Source organism: Parus major, chromosome Z, assembly GCF_001522545.3.
Source record: "Parus major isolate Abel chromosome Z, Parus_major1.1, whole genome shotgun sequence".
NCBI classification, from domain to species: domain Eukaryota; kingdom Metazoa; phylum Chordata; class Aves; order Passeriformes; family Paridae; genus Parus; species Parus major.
Window position 1 is genome coordinate 22,498,311 of NC_031799.1, and position 25,735 is coordinate 22,524,045.

Sequence of the window (25,735 nt, forward strand, 5' to 3'; positions counted from 1 at the left end):
CTTACTGTTTCTTCTGTAGTTTCCCTGAATACCCTGGGCTGTCTGGTAGACAAAATCTGCAGTTATTGCACTCAGACACACATATAGATGTCCAGCCTAGATCTATGGCCCCACCTCAATAGTGGGCTTCCCAAGCCATCTACTCTGGTTTGATATTCTCAGGCAGTCACTCAGTGACGACATACATGCTTGTTCTCATTGCTGGTGCTGCAGTTGTGTAGGCCTGTATATCCCATGGTTTAACTCTTCTGTATCACACATGCACACACAATAGAGACTGCCTCTGCAGTCATCAGTTTCACAGCATGGATAGATAAGTGTATGTGATGGGTTTTAGCACTAGCTAAAATCACCATGGTACTTACTCATTTTTTGCTGTGAGATACGGATTAGGAGAAGGGCTAAACAGGCTTAAAACTTAAAAGGAATAAAAAAACTTTATTAACTACAAGAATAAGAAACCAGAATGAAACCTCCAGAAATCTTTCCTTCCCCCACCCAACCTTTCTTTTCCCAGCTGACAACATAGAGACAAAACCTGGGGTGTTAAAGCAGTACCAGCTGTACAATAGTCTTTTCATCAGTCTCTGTACTGAAAGGAGTTTTCTCTTGGCATTCCATGGAGAGTTCTCCACAAGAAACAGTTTTCTCATGGCTTTACATTTCTATGACTGGCAGCTGCCCAGGCAAAAACTCTGCCATCATGCCCTCCTCCCATTTTCACACCACTCAGAGGTGTGTTCATGGGCCATGAACTCAAGGGGTATTATTTTAAGGATGAGTTATTCAAAGGCAAAGGTTCTCTTCATCTGTGGATCTGTGATCATGTGATCTCGTCTCTGTGATCATCTCTGGGAGCAGAGGTTTTCTTCCTCTCTCCCTGGGGGCACAGTCTTCATCAGCTCTAATTTCTCTGTTCAAGCATCTCATGGGATCACAGCTACTCCACCATCTGCTCAGCTTCATCAGTGGATACCTTTGGTCATATCTACAGCTTGAACACTTCATCCCCCTAGTACTCTTTAACAAATTAAAGGAGATTTTCAGAACATTATTGTCCATCTCCATGGCCCTACTGAAATAACATTTCAGTTTATTAAAGCATCTCTGCATTCTCCCTCCACCTGAAGCTTGACTCTTTCTTTTACTGATCCTGATGTTTCATGTTGTCTCTTACGTGTCGTTCACTCCCACTTTCCTCTCTCTGGAGAGGGGATTAAAGTCTGCGGTCTCACCTGTTTAGTGAAAGGGTTAAAATCTGACCCAAGCATATTTATGGTGTTGGATTTCAGGTGTCTCTCTCAGCCCAGCAGCTGCTCGGAGAGACCAGACAGTTTTTGGCCTGAAGCTGCCTGTGCAGGCAGTGGTGGGGGGAGTGTCAGCGAGTATCAACAGCTGTCTGGGGGGGCCCCCCCCCCAGGAAGAGCTTCGGCCACCCCTCCAGAACGGGACTTGGAGAGATTCTTGGGAGAAGCCAGTGCTGCAGCACAGCCTGGCCTGGCCTGTGGGATACCCTGCAGTCTCCATCCCCTCCCCGGGAGTCTGGCTCAGTCCCCCTCTCCCAGGTTGCACAGCCTGTGGAGGAGCAGGGCAAAGCTGCACCAGGATTCTGGTACCTTTCAAGGCCAGAAAGAAAGAGAGAAGTTCCCGGGCTTGTGTTTTTAAAAGGTGATGTTCACAAAGGTGAACTGACTCTTTAGTGGTGCAAAATGCTGGCAGTTCTCAGGACTGGAAAAGCTATTGGCCTTATCTCAAGCAGAGAAGAAACTCCTAGCAGCCTCTCTGAGAAGTCACTTCTGTCAGTGTTTTCCACTTCTTTCCCTAAATGCCAAACTACCACATTGTACTGAGTAACAAAGCATTTATATACAACTGGCTCCTTTTATGCACTTCTCCCTCTGTTTTCCGGTTCTTGTACCTCCCAAGATCATTTGCATCCCTCCATTTCCCTGCCTTTCACTTCTCCCATAAACATCCCATAGTACCTCTTTTCTTACTGGCATTCATAGTAAGTCTTAGCTGTGTAACTAGTAATATCCCTAAGTCTTAAAGGTACTCTGGAGATCCTGCCTTATGGTGTGTTCATTTCAGGACCACGGGGCTGATGGTTTTTCCATGGCAGCTCTCTGACAAACCTGGGCAGGGACTCCTTCCTTCTGGTGATCTTTATGGGCTTTTTTTAGTGAGCTGAGTGCTGTCATTTGATGCCCCTTTGTCATGTAACTTAATAAAAGAGAATTGATTTAAAGTCTCTTCCTGCTATTTGAGTAGTTGATTTTTTCTTAGCAACTGGTTCCAGTACGCAAAAACTTTTTGGCCTGAATTATTCTCTATATATAGAAATTGCATGCCCTTTTTTGCTGGTTTTTTTTTGTTTTGTTTCTTTTCCCTGATAGAATTAAAACTCTTTGGAGGAGTTCAGCAGGAGAAAGTGGTCTGATAGTGGCAGCAATTGTCCATTTGGACAGCAGGCAATTTCATGCAATTTTAACTGAAATTGATGCCTCAATTTCTTCTCTTCATGACAGTGAAGTTTATTTTACTAACAGATTGAGGAGTTCATTGGTAATTGATGCAAAACTGGAAAATGCTGAAATCTAATGATTACTACTCCCATCACTAGTATTAATAGGTTCCATACTGGCACTAGATGCCATAATGGGAGCAAATCACAGATCTCTTTAGCCTCTTTTATTTTTTCTCTGAAAATGGTCCCTTCCTTGTCTTAAATATCAGTAGAAAAACAGTAGAGGGGGGAGGAATATAAATTCAGTCACTGGACCCCTTACTGAAGACCTTCTTGATCACATAAAAGAAATTGTTTTGCTCATGTTTTTTAGCTTTAAGTATTCTTTTCTCTCTAAATTTTCTGCCAGTTTTTAAAATTTGGAATAAGACCTTTTTGAAAGACTTATGGAAGTTAGAATGAAAGGTGACCATAAAGTAGTTATGGAACAATGTACTGTTTAGTTGCTTATGATGATGGTGGCTTCTAACAAAGTTTTGTTATGCATTTTGCATGTTCCAACATTGCTACGTCGTAGAGCCTTAGTGAAGTAGTATTCAGCCAGATAATTACTTTGTGAATCTGTAGCTGGAGGGATATAGAGTGTATTAGGGCAGTCCATCACTCAGCATTAAAACTGAAGTATACGATAATGACCAAATACTCCCTCACTTAGCTGTAATTGTATCCATGTTGAAGTGACTTTTCAAAGGCATATAACTACACATCTCTATGGGTCTTTGTACTCACTTTTTCTTTCTATTTTCTTTTGACTTGGCTTTAAATTCTTCTGTGCTGTATAGATCCATGAAGAGGAAGCAGCTGGACTGAAAGGTTTGTCCTTACTTGTCTAAGAAGCAAGTTTGACAATAGTGGATATCTCTGGCAAATTTTTCTCTGCTCTTGTAACCTGAAAAGATACTATGAAGGTTGTTGCTTGCAACTTTTGTTTATCTTCTGTGTTCGCTATTTATGTAGGACTTCAAATAGTCTGTTTTCATTAGCTTGCACCCCTGCTTTTTATAGGTACACTTGAATACAGATGTGGACATTTGAATTCCAATACTTCTGACTAAAATTGGTGGTTAACTTAAAAGTGGTTGAACTGTCTTACTCAAAGCTTTATGTTGATAATTAGGTAATAAAACTATAAATCTTCTTGGTCCTGATGTTCATTCACTACTGAATTATATTCATGCTGAAATTCACTTCTGCAAAAGCAGTGAGAACCTTGTCACTTAACATCTGAAGTTCAGTCAATTTCTCTGATGGTTGGCCTGTCTTAATGTTTCTTAAATGCTAGTTTTTTTATGAGTTTAGGTTTCCTATAGAACACACAGAAAGGATATAAGATAAAATAATATTTATAATTTAATACTCCTGACTTATTTTCAGTCAAGTTCTTTTGCAATGACTTCTTTGGAATCCTTGATTTTCCTGGAAGTGGTTTCTTTAAAGTTCTTTGTTCCTAGTTTGTGTTTAAAGGCCAAAAAACCAAACCTGCTTTAATTTTAGATACGTGTGACCAAATTAGTTAAAATAATTTTATTTTTCTTTCTAGTCTTGACCCAGACCAAAAGGAAATGCTGATTGAAGTGATAGAAAAGCTTTTAAAGGATAGAAGTACGGTAAGAAACAGTTTTTGTGACACATGTATATATTTTTAGAGTTTACTCCCAAGACTATCATTCAGCAATAATACCCTTTCCTAACACTTGCCAATGTGATTTTGTATGTTTTTAGGCAGAAGTATCATTGTGTATTTATGCATTTATAGTATGACTGTAATAATGACTGTGTTTTAATAAGATCTAATTTTACTTGCATCATGAGTCTGTTAATTAATGTTTTTGTTAGTGTTTTGTGTATGGTTCTTTAAATTTTATTTTGAAAGTTAAAGTTATAAAACGAATCAGTGTGCAAGTGTTCCTGTATAAATTTTCATACGCACTTTTTCATTGGGAAATTAGTTTGATAATTTCAATTAGTGTGTAGTACTTTAAGATTCAATTACTTGAGTATGATGCACATGTGTGCCAATTGACATCCATCTATCTTGCAGTGTGTATAGTTGTTACAAAATTATATTTGTTGTGCAGTTGTTTGTTCTTTACAGTATCTCTGCTTCCAGTCTGATAAATAAGAGATGTTCTGGCATAATTTCTGTAAGTTTAACACTGCTGTTATATTTTTACTTGCCCTATATAGCTGAAGGTTTTCCATATGAACTCCTGGATGTCACACAGTGGTCACATACTTTATTTCATTTTATTTTGCAAATAAGTTTCCCATTTGTAAACTAGAAAGGTAATTGACCAAAGAATCAAAGTTAGGTTTCAAAGAGAAACCAGATATGTAAATTTTCATGTTCTTTTTGTGCAGGTCACTAATTAAATGAATGTAATCCTTTTTGACCAAAGGGAAGTATTACTAGGTACCAGATAGTGTGTTGCTTCACCTGCTGTTTGCCAAGTGTTTTTGTAACACAACTGTATCCTCTATGGTTGTAGCGCACAGTCAAGGTGTTCAGAGCATAGAGGGTGCTGTTCACTAAAAGACATCCTGTGATGGCCAGTGAAGGGTAACTGAATAGAGCTTAGTGGTTCAGCAGACAGTAAATCAGTTTGGTCTCCTGTCTGCATCTGTGCTTGACTTGACAGAGGCCTTTGAGCTTGTGTGAAGTTGCACGTGCAGTGGTTCTTCATATATTTTATTTCATGGTTCATGCTCATTCTATACATGTAGACTGTGAATGTGGGATTAGGTTGTCAGTACCAGTGGAGGAATAAAGGGCTAAAAGCTACCAAAAAGAGGTAAAATCCCCGAGATCGTACTCTGTTTCCTAGACGTTATATGGTAAATGGTTCTCCCATGCCTAGTCATTTACGCATTTACTTTAACAAAAAAGTATAGAGTAGGTTTGGATTTATATCTCCTTGGAATTTGGAATTACTTATAAGGAGATAATGGGTTAATTTCCTAGTCTGTGCTACAATTTTGGTGCCTCTGTGACACTGAGTATAGGGCACCACATTTATAGAGATACTAGCTGAAGCAATAGCTAAAAGTGATAGACTACACTTACATCTTCTGTGTTTCTTTGGAGACATATATGGTTAACTGCTACATCTTTTTGTTCCCTCTGATCCCTCTTTGTCTGTTCCCTAGCAAGACCTGACTCCAGTCTGGGCTGACATCTCAGCTTCAGAAGTCCTAGTATTTTGGGAAGTAACATGGAGAATAATTATTTCAGGGAGAAAACTTACAGATCTCTCTTCAAGAGTCTCTCCATCTAAGTGTGCTCTTTCATCCCAGACTCCACAGCTTGTGGTGGTTTAAGATGGATCAGTCTCTCTTCAGTCTTTCATAGGTTTGAAGGACTAGTCTAGCATGGCAAAGCTTTATCTTAAGTGGTTTATTTTGTCACATACCACTGAATGTTCCCAGAAAGCCTCCATATTTACTAACAGAATGTGCACAGTACACAAGTATTTTGTTAGCAGGTAACTCCAATCTGAATAAGCTTATTCTTTGCCTCTAATTGGAAAACAGCAATTTGCTCACAGTGGGGAAATCAAGAGTGCCATTTGTAGCTGTTTTCAGTCTTGAAAATTGGAGGAGATGCAGCTGCTTAAAGGTGGTGGTCCTTAAGTACAGATGTGTACATATGTGGCCTTAGGCTTGCGACTGTATAAGTTTAATAAGGCTGCATCCTGGGGAAATTGGTGTTAATTTGATTCATTTTTTTGAATTCTTTAAGGAAAGCTGCATTTCATACACTTACCCTAAAAGAGAAAGCTCCTTCAACATACATTAAAAGAGACAAACATTTTTAGAAAGTATTTTGCAGTATTGCTGAAGAAAATAAGGTCAGTTTGCTGCCATAGCAGTGCTTCGAATGGGACCAAACTGTAAAACAGCAGCTTTTACGTAGACTTACGAAGTCCCTGTATTTGATTAGTGGTATGTGTCAGCTTTTTGCAGCTTCTCTTGCCTGAAATTTGTAGGGTGATAATGTAGAGCTAGAACCACAAAATCTTTACTTGACACTGATCTCTGGATTCCTTCTAATTAAATGCAGAGCTGTTCCCTTACATTGATACTAGTTTTCATCTCCTGTTAGCTCTAATCTAATGTCAACAAATCGGTTTGTTCATTAAATAGTTTTTTCACAAGAGTGGGAGAATCTTAGTGACTTAGTTGAATATCTATGGTTTTCCACCTTTTTTCACCTGATGGAAATATCAAGTTACTTTCAGCACTTCTACGTACTTAAGGGCTGGTAATTCTCAGACAAGCCATAATATGTTGTATGTCAACCACTGGATCTGAGATAATACACTGTTGACTGATTATTGACTACTTTGATTATAACTTTTTTTGTTTGGTTTTTTTTTTGTTTTTTTTTACTCAATTTGTGGCTTTTTTAAATCCATTTGGTCTGGACATGTTTGGTGGGAAAATACAAATAATAACATCAACTATGTATACAACAGTCTGCCATGGTTTTAAAGCATTGGCTAAAAAATCACTAGAAAACTTAACTAATTTCTTGCTGTGAGATATGGATTAGGAGAAGGGCAAAACAGGCTTAAAACTTAAAAGGAATAAATAAAGTTTATTAACAAAACTACAAGAATAAGAAACCAGAATAAAACTTCCAGAAACCCTTTCTCCCCACCATCCAACCATTCTCTTGTTTAATTGACAACATATAGACAAAAAAAAACCTGGTTGTTAAAACAATCCAAACTTTGCTATAGTCTTTTTATCAGTCTTTGTAGAGAAAAAGAAGTTCTCTTGTCAATCTATAGAGTTTTTCACAAGAAAACCGTTTTCTCTTGGCTTTCTATTTTTCTGATGCCAGCCGCCCGGAAAACTCTGCCATCAGTCCTTTCCTCCCATTTCCCACTACTCTGAGGTGTGCTCGTGGGCTGTAAGTCAAGGGGTGTCTTTTTAAGGATGAGTTATTCAAAGGCAAAAATTCTCTTCATCTGTCTCTCTGATCATCTCTGGAAACAGATGTTTTCTCTTTGTCTCTTAAGGGCCACAAATCTTCAACAACTCACACTTCTTTTTATTTCAGCATCTCATAAGATCACAACTATTTCACCATTTGCTTAGATCCACACTTTGAAATACTCCATTCCTCCCAAAATATTCTCTCATGAATTATAGTTTTTTCAGAACACTATTGTCCATCTCCATAGCTTTAACAAAATAATATTTCAGCTTATTAAGGCATCTCCTTATTTCTTTCCCCCATCTGAAGCTTAATTCCTTTCTTCACTGTTTTTGATAGTTTATTTTGTCTCTTTACATATTGATCACTCTCTCTTGCCCTCTCTCTGGAAAAAGGATTAAAGCTGCAAGTCTCATCTGAGTGGTAAAAGGGTTAAAATACTGCTCAAGCTGCAGGTGTTCAGGGTGCCAGGTTTCAGCTCAGCGCCACTATCTTTCAAAGCTGAAAACTAAAGAGAAAGAAATTCCCGGGCTTAGGTTTTAAGGTGGTGTTCACAGGGTCATCTCACTTTTTTAATGGTCAAAACTGCTGTCAGTTCTCAGATATGGCCAGTTGTTGGCCAGGAGAGAAACTCCCATCAGCCTCCAATGGCCTTAACTTCCTTCCCTGTTTCCCTTTGTTTCTTAAATGCCAATCTGTCACACAGTCTAATATTCAGATGATAGTTGAGAGACTGCACTTTAATGAGAAGTGAACTTTTACTCAAAATCTCTTTATTTTCTGTAGCTATTTGACCTCTAGCAGAATTTTTTTTTGAAGCTTAATGGTGTAATCTCTGGGTTAGAGATAGAATAGCTAATAAGTATAGATGCCTCTAAATTTCTGTAAGCTAGGAAGTTTTTGCAGAGAGAACATGCTGGTGTGTGTGTTATTAATGCAGTTTTTGTTGCACAGAAAAGACACAATGTATTTCAATTAGCCAGAGTCATTTTACATTTGAAATAGCACGACATTATCTGGAGGGATATTTTACTACAGTACAATTAAGCCCTTTTTTAGACTGTATAGGATTTGTTTATTTTTTTAGGTCTCAATCAGTACTAAATTTTAATATAAGCTGAGGTAAGCAAAACTTAAAATGAGATGAGATCTAACCTTAACCCAGCACTTCATTAAAATTTCTGGTGAGGTAAATGAAAAATCACTCCATTCCTTGAGTGTCTTAACACAAAGATTCCATTAAAATGCAAGCTTTCAGTTATCTAAAATGCAAAATTATCAAGTGCAAGCCATTGTTAACATACCCTTGAGGGTAGCTGACTAGGAATTCGAGTCTATCAACAAATCTGTGATTTTGTGCAAGGTAGTTAAATTTTAAACAAATAAGGTGTTTACATGTATTTTGATTATTGAAGCTTATAAGCTCCTAGATATGTTTTTACCCTTGTTTTAGAAGTACCTTTCATTTTGATAAGTACGTACAAGAGCATTAATACCTGCTCCTTCTCTTTTTCTAGTAATTCTAGGTAGTTGAACAGCTGATGCAATTTTATGTAGAAGGGAAGACAAGAGCATGCTTGTATTCTATGCTAAAATGATTTTCTATGAAAATAAGAGGGCTAGTCATCTGTGAAAGTATAACTGGGTGTTTTAGAGCAAACTAGTTCCCTTTTTTTTTAGTCAATTCTGTATTGCTTCATTCTAATTCTGTTTTTTCTGTTCAGTGGTAACCTAGCTTTGACTCATAGGGTTTAAGGCAAGATTTGTTGCATGAGTTTCTTTGTGAAGGACTGTAGTTAGCAGCCTGTGTATTTTACAGTGCTGTGTAAACAACAGTGAAAAACAAGTTAATTAAATATACATCTGAGCTACAGCAGGTAAAAGAAAAATAAAATCCATGTTGGCATTGGAAAGGAATCATGCCTGTTACCCAAACCTGTGAAGCAAAAAAAATTTGTGACTTGCATTCCACAGTCTAAATTACAGTATCCCAGGTACATTAAAAACTTCATCAGTAAAGGAAAGGCAGAATGTAGTTGGGACGTAGTAGTATGGATGATGGGTATATTAAAAATGTCTAAATTAATTGCTGATTTACATCTGTCGCTTTGATCAGATTTTATTTTGTTTGGCTACATACCTCTCTTATAATGAATTTCTTATTCTGTGATTCATTGTAATAAATTTCTTGTTCTGGTGGGACAATTTAATGATGACATGTAACTTTGTATTAACTCCATCTTAAGGGTGAAAAGTCCTTATGCAAATACATGAGTATAGATGTAAATATGTGAGTATAGAGATTTCTTTTGCAGACTGCATGGCTACTAGATGAAGTGCAGATTCTTTCTCAGTGACATTCTTTTGATTAAAAAATCATCTTAGGAATTGGTGATGGCTTTGTGATGAAGATCTTACTCTTACACTAAAGCAGTGTATTTGGGCATAATGGGGAACGAAAGCTGGGCACTCATCTTTTTAACAGCAATCTTCAGTTAATAATGTAATATTTTAGTTCAGAAGCCAAATGTGTGGGTAAGACAATGTTTTCTTAACTTACTGATTTCATGATGGTAAATGCTTCAATTCTGTGGAAAAAAATTACTGGTTTGTGCAGATGTTTTGTTGTGATAGATCTATTATCCAGCTATTAGAAGATAAATGACTGATCTTTTCCACTTTCCTTGCCTCCAGAAAATTGAAATAAGAAGGGGAATATCATTTGGGCTGTATGATTAGGGCAGGTGGGGTGGCCATTAATTTAAGAGAGAAGAATCTTGGCAGCGTGGGCCAACTTGCACTGTATTATCAATCAAACCTCGATGCACTTCCTGTGATGACCCAGCACTCTCAGGTTTTTGCAGCGTTAATTAGAATTCATGACAAAATAGATGCAAGGAAACATTTTGTACCCTTCATAATTTTATAGAAAATTTATTGTTATTAGAGGAACCATTTGCTTAGTGTGATTTTTTTCATTACCAGCTTGTCAACTAGCATAGATAATCTGGAGAAAATATGAACTCCATAGATTGGGTGTCACTTTTGTTGATGGTTCATATAGTTTACCTTGGAGCACAGCTAATGGCTGAAGTTCATAGCAACAGCACAGAAAAATGTGGCACCTAGTGGAAGACAAATGAACCATGTTTATTGCTTTAATATAAAAAATACATAAATGGAAAGCAGCATTTGAATTTGATGAGCTCATTGCTAGTTTTGTTGGAGTGATTTATATTTTCTCCTTATACTAAAAGCTACTATTGACACAGTGAGATGGAAATTAACTGACTGTTTTTTAGAAACTGATATTTTTTAGTTTTATATTCTGATTGAATCATTTTGTTTTAATTTTAAGTACTTTTATGGAATGTTGAGCATTTAATAAACAAAGATTATTAGCTGTTCTACTGATGTTTAGATATATAGTAGGATCATACTATTGGGGAAACAGTGTAGACTAGAAAATAATCTCTTATTAAGAAAGCATTAGGAAATTTTCTTGGAGAAATCTGCTTGTTACCAGTGCATTTTCAGTCTGTCACATTCTTGCTTTTTTTTCCACTTTAAAATGAAAAGCTTAATTTTAGAAAATACAATAATGGGGAGAGAGACGTGATCTTAATAATGTCATGATGAATGGCAATTCCTATATTAACTTGTAAATCTAGGGACCTTCCACAGGAATAAAATGCTTGTTTATTCAGTGTACCTCTTGCATTTCATAGCATATGTTCAGTTTTTTTACTAATGTCTTTAAAGCATTCACAAGTGACAGCATGGTCGCTGTAAATTTAAGTAGGAGGCAGATGTAATTTGAAATAAGTAATTATTTAGAATTCCTATATTCCACTTTGACCCTTTCTTTGTTTTAAGTTGTGTTTTATTCATACTAGCTGAGCTTTTAAAAAGCTAGCAGTGTTTATAGAAAATGTACTCTGTTTTAAATGATCTGGGATAGTGTTATATGTATTTTGTGTCAGCCTTCAAGCTAAATCATATCCAAATGAAAGAGAAATACAGCAAAGTGTGTGTACTGAACTACTAGTAGTAAAAGGCAAGGATATTCTCTTCAGAATTACTGTTGGAAATCTGTGTTGACTTTCACCTATGAACCTAAAAGGGTATTTTTAACCATTAGACTGTGACTGTTCTGATAGTCATAAACTGATGTTCGTCTGTCTCTTGTCTCTCATACGAAAGTGTTCTACAAAAAGTCTGTGTGGTCTTGAAGTATTATCTCTTTCTTCTAAAACTTCAAGTCTTCCACATTGTCCTCTGCAAGCTGACCTTAAGTGTAGCTCGGAGTCCTGCCTCCTGATAAAAGGATTTAACACTTTTCCATTGGGAAAGCTTCTCAGCTTCTATGACCTAAATGAGTACCTGCTCAGGGTACTCAGTGGATTAACCACTGCCTTCTGCTGAGCTTTGAACACCCACCTTAACTTCAACTCACCAGTTTTTAATTACAGATAAGTTACTACTGCAGCACATTATTAAGAAGAAAGTTTGGTACAACAACAGATAAAAAAAAGTTTTTGTTTTTATGATACAGCAAATTATTTTAAATGTGAAGTGTATTTAGCTCTATCAAATAATCAGATTTTGCTCCCTGGAATGAATTGCATTGTTGTTGGGACCAGCAGGTACCAGTATGTGGATGAGGCTGGAGACAATAAATGCAACTTCACGTTTATTCTTATTGGTAATTCATAAAATCCCCACAGAGCCTGAGACTTGTTTAGCATAATAGCAAGACTATCTTCTGAGCTGTTTTCTTTCAATTGTAATGTTGAGCGCATACTAATAAACCACATGTCAGCCAAATACAGGGAGAAAAATGTAACATATGAATATCATTGTATTTAATATTTCTCAAAAAGTACCATTTCAATAAACTGCACTTCTATTTAATTGCTTACTTTAAGTCATTGGGGAAATTATAGAGGTTGAAATGCAGATCCCTAGTGCTCGGATAGAATATGACATTAATTTGCTGCCAGAAGGCTATACTGCATGCATGCTAACTGCATACATATCAGCTGCTTTATATAAAGTATCATCATTTTAGTTATTTGACTTAACATGTACTCTGACACAAAACAAATCTTAATTAAAGCAATTAGAAGAGAAAGAACACTAATCCCAGGCATACAATTATATGTCCTTATAAGGCATGGTCAGCTTTTGATCTTTTCTCACAGTTAAAGTAACCTGCTGACAGAATTTTAACTGAAACTCCAATATGTGTTTCCACCCATTATTTAAAAAAAAAATACCCAGACAGAAGGTTTTAGTAGTCCTTGAGGTGTTACAATGTTGATAATCTATTTCATTTTCTCAGAAAAACAAAGCTATTTTGCAGTTGTAGCATGAGTCTTTATGCCTGAAAGCAGAGATATTTCTTATGAGGGCAAAAAATGGTGTGAGAACATGGCAGGATATAAATGATGTATTCCTGCTATTATGTAACTGTTAAGGAAGTGCTGAACAACATGCAGAAATTATTTTCGTGTTCTTTGGAGGAAAGTTCTATTCTATTGGTGATTTTTATGCCTTTGGGTGGTGGGGCGGGGAGGAGTGTATTCATGAAACTCTAAATACAAATTTTTCTGTGACAGTTAATTTTGTGATATTGACAGAGAAGTTTGAATTCCAGTAATGCCTAGAGAACTTGGTCCAGCTCTTCTTTACTTTGATCAAGCCAGTGTTGATAGAATCCAAAAGATTTTGCTGGGCATATGTTTTACTTTCTGTTGTTTCCTTTTACTTCTAAGTTAATTGCAAGTTCTCTGTTAATTTATTTGGAAGCTAAATCTGTAAGAAAAAAGGAAATTATGCTTACATTGCACTGTGTCTTCAGGGCTGGGAGCTAAGATTTATGTGTGCAATAGAAACATCAAGTGTTTTCTTTGTTCTAATAAACTTATCCCAATTCTGTTTTAAATAAGATACCGTTTGTGTGGGCTTATTTTTTGTTGTTATTGTTTTGTTTGTTTTTGCTGCTGAATAGAAATAATTTGAAATTGCTGAGAATTGCTAGTATTAATTCTGATTCTCACTTGTGGTCTAACTGTAGACCTAATACTGACCTTCTGGTTTATATTTTGTTTTCTAGCTGGTAGCTGGGAGTGTGGTAATGGCATTTGAGGAAGTGTGTCCAGATAGAATAGATCTGATTCACAAGAACTACCGAAAGCTCTGTAACTTGCTGGTTGATGTGGAAGAGTGGGGTCAAGTTGTCATTATCCACATGTTAACTCGGTATGCACGCACTCAGTTTGTAAGTCCATGGAAGGTAAGTTCTTAAATTACTGTTGTGAGCCTGCATTCTGAATTATTTCCATTGTTGGATTTACCTAGTCTTTTAAGATGAGTTTCTCTGGAGACTTGAGTAAAAATAGAGATCAAATACATAAGTCTTAGATCTCTGAGATTTCACTAACACAAGGTATCTACCTTTCTTCAGAGCCTGAGAATTCTCCTTTCAGGGTATAACCTTTTCTTATTTTCCCATAGCACATCCTGTGTGCAGCAGAGAGACTCCTTTTTCTGTGGTTCTTTGAGCCATGTTGCTTTTTGCTTCAGACAATTTTACATGAGTCAAAACTAGAAATGTCTGCCATTCTGTCCTGAAAACTGGGAGACTACTTGTATTGTAGATACCCAGTATCACTGCATGACAAACATTCCAGTACTTGTTCAGGCTTTGTTAATGTGCTGAGGCACCATGTGAAGACTTGAACATACATATTTGAAATGTGAAATGTCAAAAATTAATGTGGTTATTTTCATTTGCATTGCGTAAATATGACCATCCTTTTAAATGACAAAAAGAGGTTCAGGACACAAGTTCTGTCACTTCTTACAGTAAAAAGAGGCACAGCTCAAGAAATTTATGCTGTTAACATTGTTTCAATAGAGATCTAACTTTGAATAACCATTTTAATTAAAAGACAGAATGCTTCTGGAAAGAACTGTTTAAAATTGCTCCACAGCTCTAATTGTTCGTGTTTATTAAAAGGCTTGGGGATGTTACTAGTGTTAAGTTTTACCATTTAATTTGGAACTTATTCCTTTTTAAAAATGTGCATCTTAGTGCAGGTTATTGTGATTTGTAAGTAGCACATTAACAATTTTTTACAGATTTCTATTTTCAGCATTGGAGTAGGGAATGACACCAACTATCACTCCATCACTGAGTTCTTTTTAACTGTCTTTTAATAACCTTTGTCTGGGAAAAGAGATGGAAATACAGTGCCATTCTGTGTTAATATATGTGTAATTTATTGTGTGAAAATAATTATAAGGAGATATATTTGGACAAACAGTTCAGTCTGATTTAGTTTATGATTATATTAACTCTTTAAAAAAGCAGGATTTATAATGAATATAGCAAAAATGTCTGAAGTAGAATTATATTTCTGTGCTAGTAGTTAGATTCTGAAACACCCTTTTTCATCTTTGATGAAAATTAAATTGTTTGTAAGAACACATCTTCCCAGAAAATTGCTTAAAATAAGGAAAGCATTTTTAGATAATGAGACATTTAAGTTATATGTTTTCCTAATGTCCTTGAGGCAGTGTTTATTACATGTTGATTATTGGAAGAAGGCAACTTGCATTCTTCTTTCTGACATTTATAGAGAATCAAAATTGATAATCTGCTTTACCTAAAGCTACAATCCCACAATATGTTTTAGCCAGTTTTAGTCTGTAATTGAATGAAAGGAAAGTTGAAGAGGAGGATGACCTCCTGTCTTGGACTGGGGTTGGAGGTCTTGATGGGATTTTGTTTCTTTAAGACTCTTAAATCTTTTTTCTCTGAAACTGGATGGATGACAGTTGCTGCTGCGGCTTCTGCTCTAGGAATGTAAAAGATTGTGTGACAATACTGCCTCTGTCAACCTAAAATTAGTCATCAGTAGTATAGTATTAATAACACTTTGTTTTCACTTTCAAGATCTTCAGTGTAAAATTTAGTTTGTCTACCTACTCAGCAATTTAATTAGCAGATTTTTTTTGTTGTGCTAGTTGAAATGCATGCCTTTGTCAATTCGTTCTTAAATGAACTCATCATACAACGGGCCATCTTGTGCAGTAGAAGAGATTTTTAATTTAGTTTATTTGCATCATTATGGATCAGTATTTAGGCTGTTTATATGTAAATGTATGATTTGAGGAACAATTAAGTGTTGACAAAGTAGATTGCAGTCATATCAATTGCAGTGCATTTTCCATAATTTTTCTAACTGACATCTTTGATGATAAATAGTGGATGCCAAGTCAAAGCCGATTATACAGTGCACTAGGAATTCATGGCGCTGTCAGGGAGAAGACCGATTGACTTTAAATTTACATATTAATGAGAAGATTTGTTAAGAGGGTGCTTGACTATAGAAAATAACAGCATATTTATAGGGCACGACACTTTATAAATAAAGCTGATGCAGGAAAATGGAAATTAAACCTATCAGATTAATAAATTCAAGGCTGCTAAAATGCATATTTGCATTTTTATTCAGTAAAATTTCCCCTTGCTTTTTGAGGAGCATATGTTGCTTTTGTTTAAGTTGAGCTAATTCCTAGCAAGTAATGATGTAATGTTCAGAACTGATTTCTTGAGCATTTAGGAATCTAAAAAAATTTTGGATACTTACGAGTTATGGAGAAGGATCATTTTTAAGCAATATGCTTAAAATGGTTGCAGTTACCCATTAAGAATATCCAAGAATACGTAAGTTTTTATTCCTATTTCTAGCTTCTTTGAAGAGTATAATTTTTAATTCTAGTTGTGACTGAAGGAAGGAAGAATGTCCTTGGTTTAAAATATTTGTCTTAAAATACTTGGAGGTGCTTTTTGAGTAGTTATAATCAAATAGCAGTTTCAGAATAACCTTTTCTCTATATGAACTGTATGTATTTAGTTTTAACATGTGTTAGCTGAAATGAGACAAGATGCTCATATTCTGGAGTAAAAATACCTGCTTGGTACTAAAACCAGCCAAGAACAATTCTGGGTTTTCTGGGAAGTGAAATACTTGTTAGCAGATAAAACCGTGATGCATGTCAGCTTAAATGTTTTGTCCTGCCCTTGTTGGAGAAGTTGTTGGGACTGCCAAGCTGATTGTAAATACCTCCTGAGCCATAACAGCTTGCAGCCTAATACATTAAGATGGGTAAAATAAAGTTATTGGTAGTTTTCGTGAATACACTGAGTTGCAGTCTAGCAGTTCAGGATTTGATTATCAAGCTGTTCAGCCATCCCTCTTTCTGCAAGGAGATGAGGATCACAGGAGTTAGGAACTGCTTCAGCACTCCTGGTACACAGGTTTACCACCAGGCTTGTGTGACATTTGGGAAAGCATCTTCTGAAAACAGGTGACTTGATCAGAAGTTTCAACAGTCTTTGTATAGAGCAAAATGGAGCTAGGAGCTGTAGTTTTGCAAAAAAACAGTGATTCTCAGGACCATTTAGCTTGATTTGAGACAGTTGAAGATTACAGAAATAAACTTTCTTGGTGTTCAGTAAGGACTGGAAAAGAATGGTGAATTCAGATTGATCATCGGCTTCAGTCATTACAAAATTCCTGGTAAGTATTTATGGGAAATATATCTCAGGCTTACATTCTAGGATTAATTATTGAAGTATTGCTTAGTTTAAAGTGTTCAGAATTTGGCATAATCTGTTGGGCTGGGACGGATGGAAAAGGAAATTAGGCGTGAAGTAAACAATCTGAAAGAATAAGGACTTTTATGAGAAAAACATGAAGTATTTGAATGTCTGTGTATCTGAAACCATGAATCATGGAAAGTATCCCAGCTCTCAGTAATTACAGGAAGAAACAGATTGAAAATACTTATTTTGCTGGATTGTTCTGACAAAATACTGGGTCCCTTCTGACCTCAGCTGTTCTGTGATCTTTTTGTCTTTTGTTAAATGCTTTATGTTTCTTGCTCTTGCAGTACTTTCTCAGTATCTTTTAGTTATGAGTTCTTAGTGTATGCCATAAAGGTCATGGTTATGTATGATGGAATTTACTGTATAATGGCTACTTAAGACAGCTCAGCAGTATCCAGAACTGCTTTTGATACTTCATTTTTTTGTTGTTCTCTCTCCTGGAATGCATTGAGGGAACTGTAATTGTGAATTATAAAGCTTCAAGCACAGCACAAAGAAAATATTAGAAATTTTGTAGGATTTGTTAATAGTAATGAGCATCCTGATTCAGTTCTGCTGGTTTACTACAGAGCTTAATAAGACTTTGAAATCCTCTGCTTAAAAGCTGAGAACAGAAGGGAAGGGTGTATTCAGGGTAATAGCCTCTGGTTAACTAGGTTACCTAGACACAGCAGTAAAAATGAAACACATTAAAATACTTGAAAATATTTCGTATGTATATCATAATTTTAAAATTAATCAGCTAAGTACACCTTTCCCTTCTTTTGTTTTCCAAGTCAGTAGAGGATCTAGAAGTTTTATTGTGCTCTTCTGAAGAAAGGAGGCATAGATGCATATTCAAGAAATCTTTAAGGATAAAATAAACCATTATAAGTTATGTATTACTTATTTAATATATCATCTCAGTGAAGTTTCTTTGTAGATATACCAGGTGATATTCTTGCTGCTTTTTAAATTTTTTTCCCCCATCCTACAAGATTGTGAGACCAGAGAATTCTCTTGAACCTGAATTGGCTGCTAAGAGCAAAAATTAAATCAGGGAAACTAGTTTACAGTGAAGTTGTCTTATGCTGCTTATTTCTTCCTTTTTTACTATATCCACCAGAATCTTCAGTGTGAATTGGGACAGTCTGGATTCCGTTACTGTCCTCTTTTTATCAGAGTGCAGTACTCTCTGGCCAGGGTCCTTCAGATATGCACAAGGTGGTGTTAATATTTAATGTAAGATTCACTTATCTGAAGATTTTGGGGCATAAAATGGACTGGTTAGCTATTTTACTGTCACATCAGTTTTATTTTTTCCATTTGTGTGTACTACTTAGTAAGATGAGAGTAACTTAGTGCATGGATTTATAACAAAAAAACTACCTAGGTGATTGTGGAAAGTTTGGATAAAAAAATTAATCTAGCAGAAGAAAAACTGGAAGGAGGGTTAAATTTGTGCACATTAATTTCCTGATTTGTTTTGCTTTGTGATTGCTGAGCACTTACTGTTGGTATAACAGAAGTACAGTCTGCAGGAAAAAATGCCATTTATCTTTGCAGCAGAATGTGTTACTTGTTAGTCCCATGACAGAGTTGCACTGGAACAGCAACAGTGAGTAGAATCTCTCTAGGACATGCGTATCAACTCAAATTAAAAAAGAAGCCCTTTTTTTTATACAAATTTGACATGGTAACAAAGTTGCCATGTTTCCATGCAGTACTGTAGTCTAATCTTGACTGAGGCTGAGTTTCTTTTTGCTATCTATATATAGGATAAGAGGATTTATAGCCATCAGTTGCAAGTAAGTTGTTAAAATTGTTTTTATCTCTGTCTAGATCATTTTCTTTGACTTATGGAGACAGAAATTAATTAGAGGGAAGCAAATGTTTTTATGGAAATCTAAATATCAACTGTGTAACTGCTGCTAATAATTTTTAATTTAAATATTATATGTGGCAGATTCCCATCATCTCGTAAGCCACTAAAGTTTCTAGCTTTAATTTTGGCCATTTGAATGCAATTTGGTCATAGAAAATTATGTAAACTGTATGAAGTGAATGCTGTGTTAGATTACTTGGAGGCTGTCTTGGATGCCAGAGTACTCATGAATTTTGTTCTGGGTATCTGTCTGTAGAATATTACTCTCTGTCTAGTAACTTTTGTGGCCTTTTCATTATTCATATAATATATGTATATTTTTATTATATATCACCAGGATTTTCTCTGAATAATTAGAATTGTAAAATATATTTGTTTAGCTACTCTGCAAAAATAAACCTTTATTTAATTTTTTCTGCTGTGTGAAGAACATGTGTGTGAGGTCAGACCTCTGCTCTGAGAAAGCTTTAGGCTCCCAAGTCTGAACCTATACACTACTTCTGTATCAGGTAGAATTCTTGATTGGTTATGGCAGCTCTCTAAAGGACCATGGGGAATAGTAAATGTAAAAAAATGTCAAATTATTTGGATCATTCATCTCTTTGATAGTGTGTGCACAGGTTTGTTGCAATTTATGGCTGGAAAAGTGTCGGTACAAAGAAGAGTGGGAGTAACTGAGGTTTGAATTATACCAACATACCTATTTAGCAATAGAATAAATACACAACCAGTTGTTAGTGTGAGAATAGCACTGATGTGAATCAGCAGATGTTTAAAGATGCTTTCAGCTTCTTCGCCTACTTAGGCATTACAATGGAGGAGAAAAAAATCCTGTAATGCAGGATTTAATAGTTATTGATGATGTTTAGATGAGTATGTCAAACTCTACGGTAAGGGTAGCATACTGCCACCTTTCAGACTGCCAATCTAAGTACAGCTACAGTTACCATTCTTCAATGATTTAAGGTAATTTTGTGTTTTAAGAATTTGAGCTAATTGAAATATTGAGCTATGGCTGTAGTCCAAATATCATTTAAATATTGGCTAAATATTTTAGTAGCTGTAAACAATCCTAAAGCTACATGAAAATGAAAATAAATGTCAATGGTAATAAATTCCCATATTTTCATATATCGGAAATGTTCTCATTGAATTTACGTTTTAAAATCATGTATTTTTTTTTCTGAGAGAAAAGGAAGTTGAGTTGCTTTAAGATGTATACATGGTTTGATGTAACTGGAGTGTGTACTTGGAACACTAGAGAAGGAGGAACACTGGTAGCAATTGCAGTTCTGTCCAGGAGCTGCACCATGAGTGATGTGCAGTTCTGAAGATCTGGGGCATCCCTGTCCCTGTGTACCCTGTCTATAAGTCATGAGAGGTGGTGACTACTAATTCTACATCATGTACTACCCTTTCTTGGTTGCAGTCCCAAATTAACTAACAATAACTGGTTTTCTTCATGGTTCACTTCCTGTGCAACCCTGTGAAAGAATATTTTTACTTGGCAGTTGGTTCATATTTGCTTGCTATCTTGATGTCTTACAGTGCCTCTTCAGATACTTAAATTGATACTAAATTTTAACCTAAAAAGCAGTTCAAATATTTCACCAAACATCTGAAAACAAATTACAAATTCCACTTTAATTTTTGGATTTCAGAGTAAAAAGAGATGGACTTTTAGCTAGAAGCAAATGGTACTGTTTTTCTTCCATTCAACTTTGCTCCTTCTTAATTTTAGTTTGCTATGTTTGATTTATCCTTTCGTGTTCTTTCATGTACCTTTTTCCTCTTTTCTTGTGCTCTTAATGTTTTTTCTGTTCTTTGTGTTGCATCTATTTGCTTTGCATTGTCATTGTGCCTTTTCCCCACACTATTGAAAGGAAGGGTTTTTTTCTTGGTAAAACTAACTATTTTATGTCTGACTTCTGTTTTGAGGAGTATGAAACTGTTTTGAGTAAACAAAAGTGATCTAAAAACCATAATGGATTATTTTACTTCCCTCTGCAAGGACTTTATTACAGCAGTGATTGCACATTTGAGGTTGCTGAAGGAAGATGTTCATTACTGTGGCATAATCTTAGCCCCTATTTTTAGATACCAGTCCTAGGCTTAATCACCGCTTCTTAAAGAAATGAGAATGAACACTGCTTCAGTTTTCACATTACTTTGCTATGAAGTTACTTAGCAGAGATGTTACTGTAGTTGTCATATACTGGCAAAAAACTAATGTTCAGTGGACCTTACACCCCTATTTCCACATATGTGATGCTCTTGTCACAGAGGTATACTATAAAGCTTTCATGAACATGGGTTTTCTTAAGAATGCTTAGGGTTAGGTTTTTTTTAGTTTTCATAAAGCTTTGGTTTCATTACATTTTCATTTTCAAGTTTATGTTTAGAAATTATGTTATTGGATAAGTGAGTTTTTAAAAGCATCTGTAAGGCTGAATTTGAAGGATTTGAAGAGTTTTTCAGGTAATAAATGAGTTTACATACTCATATTGTTTCAGAAAATTGTGGGGCTTTTTTAGAATGAAATAAACATGTTCATCTGAACTGAGATTGTACAGGGTATTGTATAGATGATAATACTATTAGTAAACTACAAATAAAACTTGATTTATGTATTGTTAATCATATAACTTTTATATGTGCTGAGGAAACTAAGAATGATGTAAATGAAAATGCCTTGATGTTAAATTTCACCTGCTTTAGTTGGATTCTCAAGACTGAGTACGTATCTTAGTTCCTTTGTCTGGCTTAAGTATCAGAGCTCACTATTTTTAAAAATATGAAGCTTTTTTATAGAGAAAGTTTTTTTGGATTGCAAATAAAATCTTCTCAACTTAGCAGAATTTTATTGTGTGTTCCTTAGCTGCATTAAAATTTAGCTTTTCTTAAGAAATCCTCTTTGCTGTATATGAAACTTGCAGCTCCAGAGGTTAATATCACAAGTAAGCAGACCTGAAATACAAGTCCTTTTACTGAAAAATGCCTCCAAGTTGCCATGGGTATTTCCATTAATACTTCAATTTTTATTAACTGAAAGCAAGTTTATCTCTTTCTAATATATTAGTATAGCTAAACTCTTTAAAAACTACGAAGGTAATTGTGTGCAAATATGTTAACAAAGCTCAAAACTAAAGTCACAGTTTCTGTAGGAGAATAAATAGTGGGAAATTAGGACTGGGGTTGTGGCTGCTCCTCATCCCTAATAGGGTGCAGCTGTGTAAGACAGGTGAACATTAAAGGAAAAGGAGCATGGAATGCTGATTTGTATTGACCAATCACGAAAGAGTGAAAGGGTACATAGGTGTTATGCATAAGGGGAAAGGATATAAAAAGTCATACTGGGGACTAATCAAGTGCTGGAGCTTGAAACCATTCTCAGTGTCAGTCATGTGTCCTCTGTCAAGTTTCCATTGTTATTTACTGGAATTGTATTGTATCTTCTATGCAATTATGTTAACATATTACATTTTCAGTACAATTCCATTACAGTCATTTGAATAGAGTAGTGATCTGAAAAGTGGTCTTTGAAAGAGGGTACTGTTTGAGTTCAAGTCTGTTTCAGTGGCTTCACAACTTCATAATTCTACAAGTCCAACCAAACCCTTAGGTTCTCTTTCTGACCTCTTTATCCAAATGGTAATGAATAGACTATGGTTATAATTGAAGTAAAAATCATAATTTATAAGGAAATCAGAGTAATATAACTGTGATCTTGCAATCTATATTGATTCTTCTTTCCCTTGTTGCTCCCATAACTGAAAATGTGCATGTACTTGTATACTTGCTTAGGAGCAACAGGTCTAGTCTTTGGAAGACTGACAGAATGCAATGTTAGGTAATGTGATAATTTTGTATTGATATTTTATATAAATCATATAGACTGTGTATTATTATTTATATTGTGTGCTACTTAATCATTGCATTCTGGAGGTCCTATGATTGCCTGTTTGTTCAGGAAGCCTTCTTACAAATTCTTGCTTGATAAAAGATGTGTCATATCCCAGATCGCTACTTCATTACCTGAATATTTTTGTATTCTGTGAGATAGAAGGGAAAAATTGAGTTTCTAAAATTCTCATTCACTCTTAAGTAACTTTGTTGCTGAAAGCGGTAAATGCATTGTGTCCAAGATGACACAGAACACACTGTTCTGGTCTAGTGAAAGCAAAGACACAAGCTTTCGGTCCATTCAGGAATGGCTACAGTTTGTAATAATTTCTGTAACATGCATCCTGATTCTGTGACCCAGCGTGTTTCTCATTTGTGTTGTAATCCCCAGCCTGTTCCTTTCCAGTGATTCTTAACACATGAGGATCAGGAGTTGGTTAGCTGTTGAAAATTATTTTCTTTCAGTGTAACAAGAAAATGTTCCAGTATCTATTTTTAAACAGGAAAATATTTTGATTATTTACTGGATAATTTTGTCCTATGGAAGTGTAAGTATCTGAAAATTTTAACCTTTAGACAGACTAGGATATGATAAATCCGTGATATGTCTGGGTGTCCAGTGTTGTTCAAAATGCTACAAGATGCCCTTCCTAGTCTTCACTTTTTATGCATCTCCTGTAGGCTCTATACCTTCAGAGTCTACTATCACACGTGTTTTTATCCTGTCAGATTGTGCTTTTCTTTAAGACCACTAACAATTCTTATTGTCACACTTTACCTATACTAACAAACCTGAATCATACTCAAGGATTCCCTGCTGTGGGGAAGATGAATACTTCTACTAGCATGTGAGTGTTGACAAGTATGATTTGTTGAGATCTGCTCTTTGTCAAAAACTTCTCACAGCTAATCTACTGAGCAATAATAGATCTGTTCTGGTGTTCTGAAACTCATCTATAAAGCATGTGGGCAGATTTAGGTAGGCACGTTCACATACAACAGCAAAATTTCAGATCTATCTTACATAACTCATTAATGCTTCAAGTAGAAAACTGTTCTATAGATTATCCACCATTTTCTCTTTTCAAGGAAACTGTTCTCCATAAAGGAGGTGAATATTAATCTTGGTGGGCTAAAGTAGGGCCATCAGGTTCACCAAATAGTGACTAGTACCAAAAATTCTTCTTACCTTCAAAATCTAGCTTATCCAATGATCCCTTGAGAACAGTTCTTGAAAATATTAGAAAGGTCTCTGGAAGATAATGAAAATCTTGTTTGCCAAAAATTTTGCTACAGGCATCAAAAGAAAGCTGTGAGTGTGCTTCCATATGAAACTAAGGAGACAAACTGAAATTTGTAACTTCAAAGCATTTATACCTAACCAAGGAATACAAATATTTGAATCATTTTTTCAATACAAGATGGATTTAAGGCTGGCAAAGTGGGAAAATACTGTGTATTCATGCTTTGGGTATCATTGAAGCTTTATTTTAACTCAGTACGTGAGTGTATGAAGCTCTTTTTGGCGGTATTTGTAGTATTCACATAATGTATTTTACCCTAAATGGAAGTTACATTCTCAATTTTTATGCCATATTAAATGTAACTTCTAGCAAAATCTCAGTTAAATGTTAGCTCATTTACTTAGCGACTTTAAAAACAGGCTAATGGAATTTTCTATCTGTCAGTTTCTTCATTTAAGCTGTTAATACCTTATTAAGATGTCCCTGAATTGTGTGTCTGGAATAACGTAAAAAAGAATTATGCACGTTCTTCCACAGTAAAATACTCACTTCTCTACTGTGAATAAATTGTAGTAGATGGTGAATGCACAGAGTCTATTTGCAAATTGTAGTCTGGAATACTATGGTCTCAGTTTTTAATCATTTTATTCTCCCAGGGTTCTGAACTTTTTAGTCATTTTTCAATTTAGAGAAGCTATTAACTGTACAATTAAATCATGTGCTACTGCAAACTGTTAAGTGTATTTAATGTGGTCTAACTAACAACTGCCTCTCTTCTGTTCAGTTCTCCATTTACCACCTACTGCTTTTGAAAATCCAGTAGTTCTAGTGATCCTATGACCACAGAGTGAGACAGATAATTTTACTAATCTTGGTGAAAATAAAACATCCTTTTAAGAAATCAAACAAAACAACAAACTTCTATTGGACTGATTAGTCTTAAATCAGCTGTGAAACTGCATCTAAAGGGATTGAAATGACAACAGAAAGCACTGGAATGTTTGAATCTACTCCCTGAAATCTCATGCTATACCTCCTTGTCAAAAAGGATCAGTGGATTGGTTCTATTTCTGATAAAGTTGCTAATATGTACTGGTTATCATCAGTTTGAGTTCTAATTAGACATCTGTGAAAGTAAAATTTTATTTTTGCCAATATTTAGCATTTCTTCAGGGATATGTGAAGAAGCATATTCCACAGTCTAGTGCAGTGCACTACAGACTGGAGAAGATTGGAGAATAAGTGCGTGGGAAATCAGCTATCAGTTGTTGATTCAATAGTAGATTAATTAGTTAAACAGTTAATAGTTAAACCAGAAATAATTTCATCTCCCTATGTAAGAGTCTTACTTTCAGTCCTCTGATGGCAGGAAAAATAGTTACTAATGTTAATAGTACTTATATCTTCGTTATACCCTACTCACGCCTTCTTTTTCTGGTGGAAGTTCAAGATGTAGGCCTAGTACCAGTAAAATGCTGCTCTGGTTGCTTTTGTTTTCCAGAACACCATAGCACTGTTGTTGAGCATGGAGGCACTTTCTAAGATCTCCGCAGAAGGCCCTCCCTTTCTGTTA

General features: G+C 35.5%; 1 protein-coding gene across 8 annotated transcripts in view; it reads left to right on the forward strand.

Annotated features, from left to right (window-relative positions):
• Positions 1 to 25,735, forward strand: part of AP3B1 (adaptor related protein complex 3 subunit beta 1) — a 155,922-nt gene that overhangs the window by 28,233 nt on the left and 101,954 nt on the right. For 7 of the 8 annotated variants that reach the window (XR_001525400.3, XM_015652739.3, XM_033520578.1 and 4 more), the window contains exons 6-7: positions 4,068 to 4,134; positions 13,588 to 13,767. Coding sequence is in view for 7 of the 8 variants with exons in the window: in XM_015652739.3 (XP_015508225.1) it covers positions 4,068 to 4,134; positions 13,588 to 13,767 (247 nt within the window). In the remaining variant the exon portion in view is untranslated. Of the gene's footprint in view, positions 1 to 3,309; positions 3,341 to 4,067; positions 4,135 to 13,587; positions 13,768 to 25,735 lie in introns of all 8 variants that reach the window. The other variant, XM_033520577.1, reaches the window with a different exon arrangement.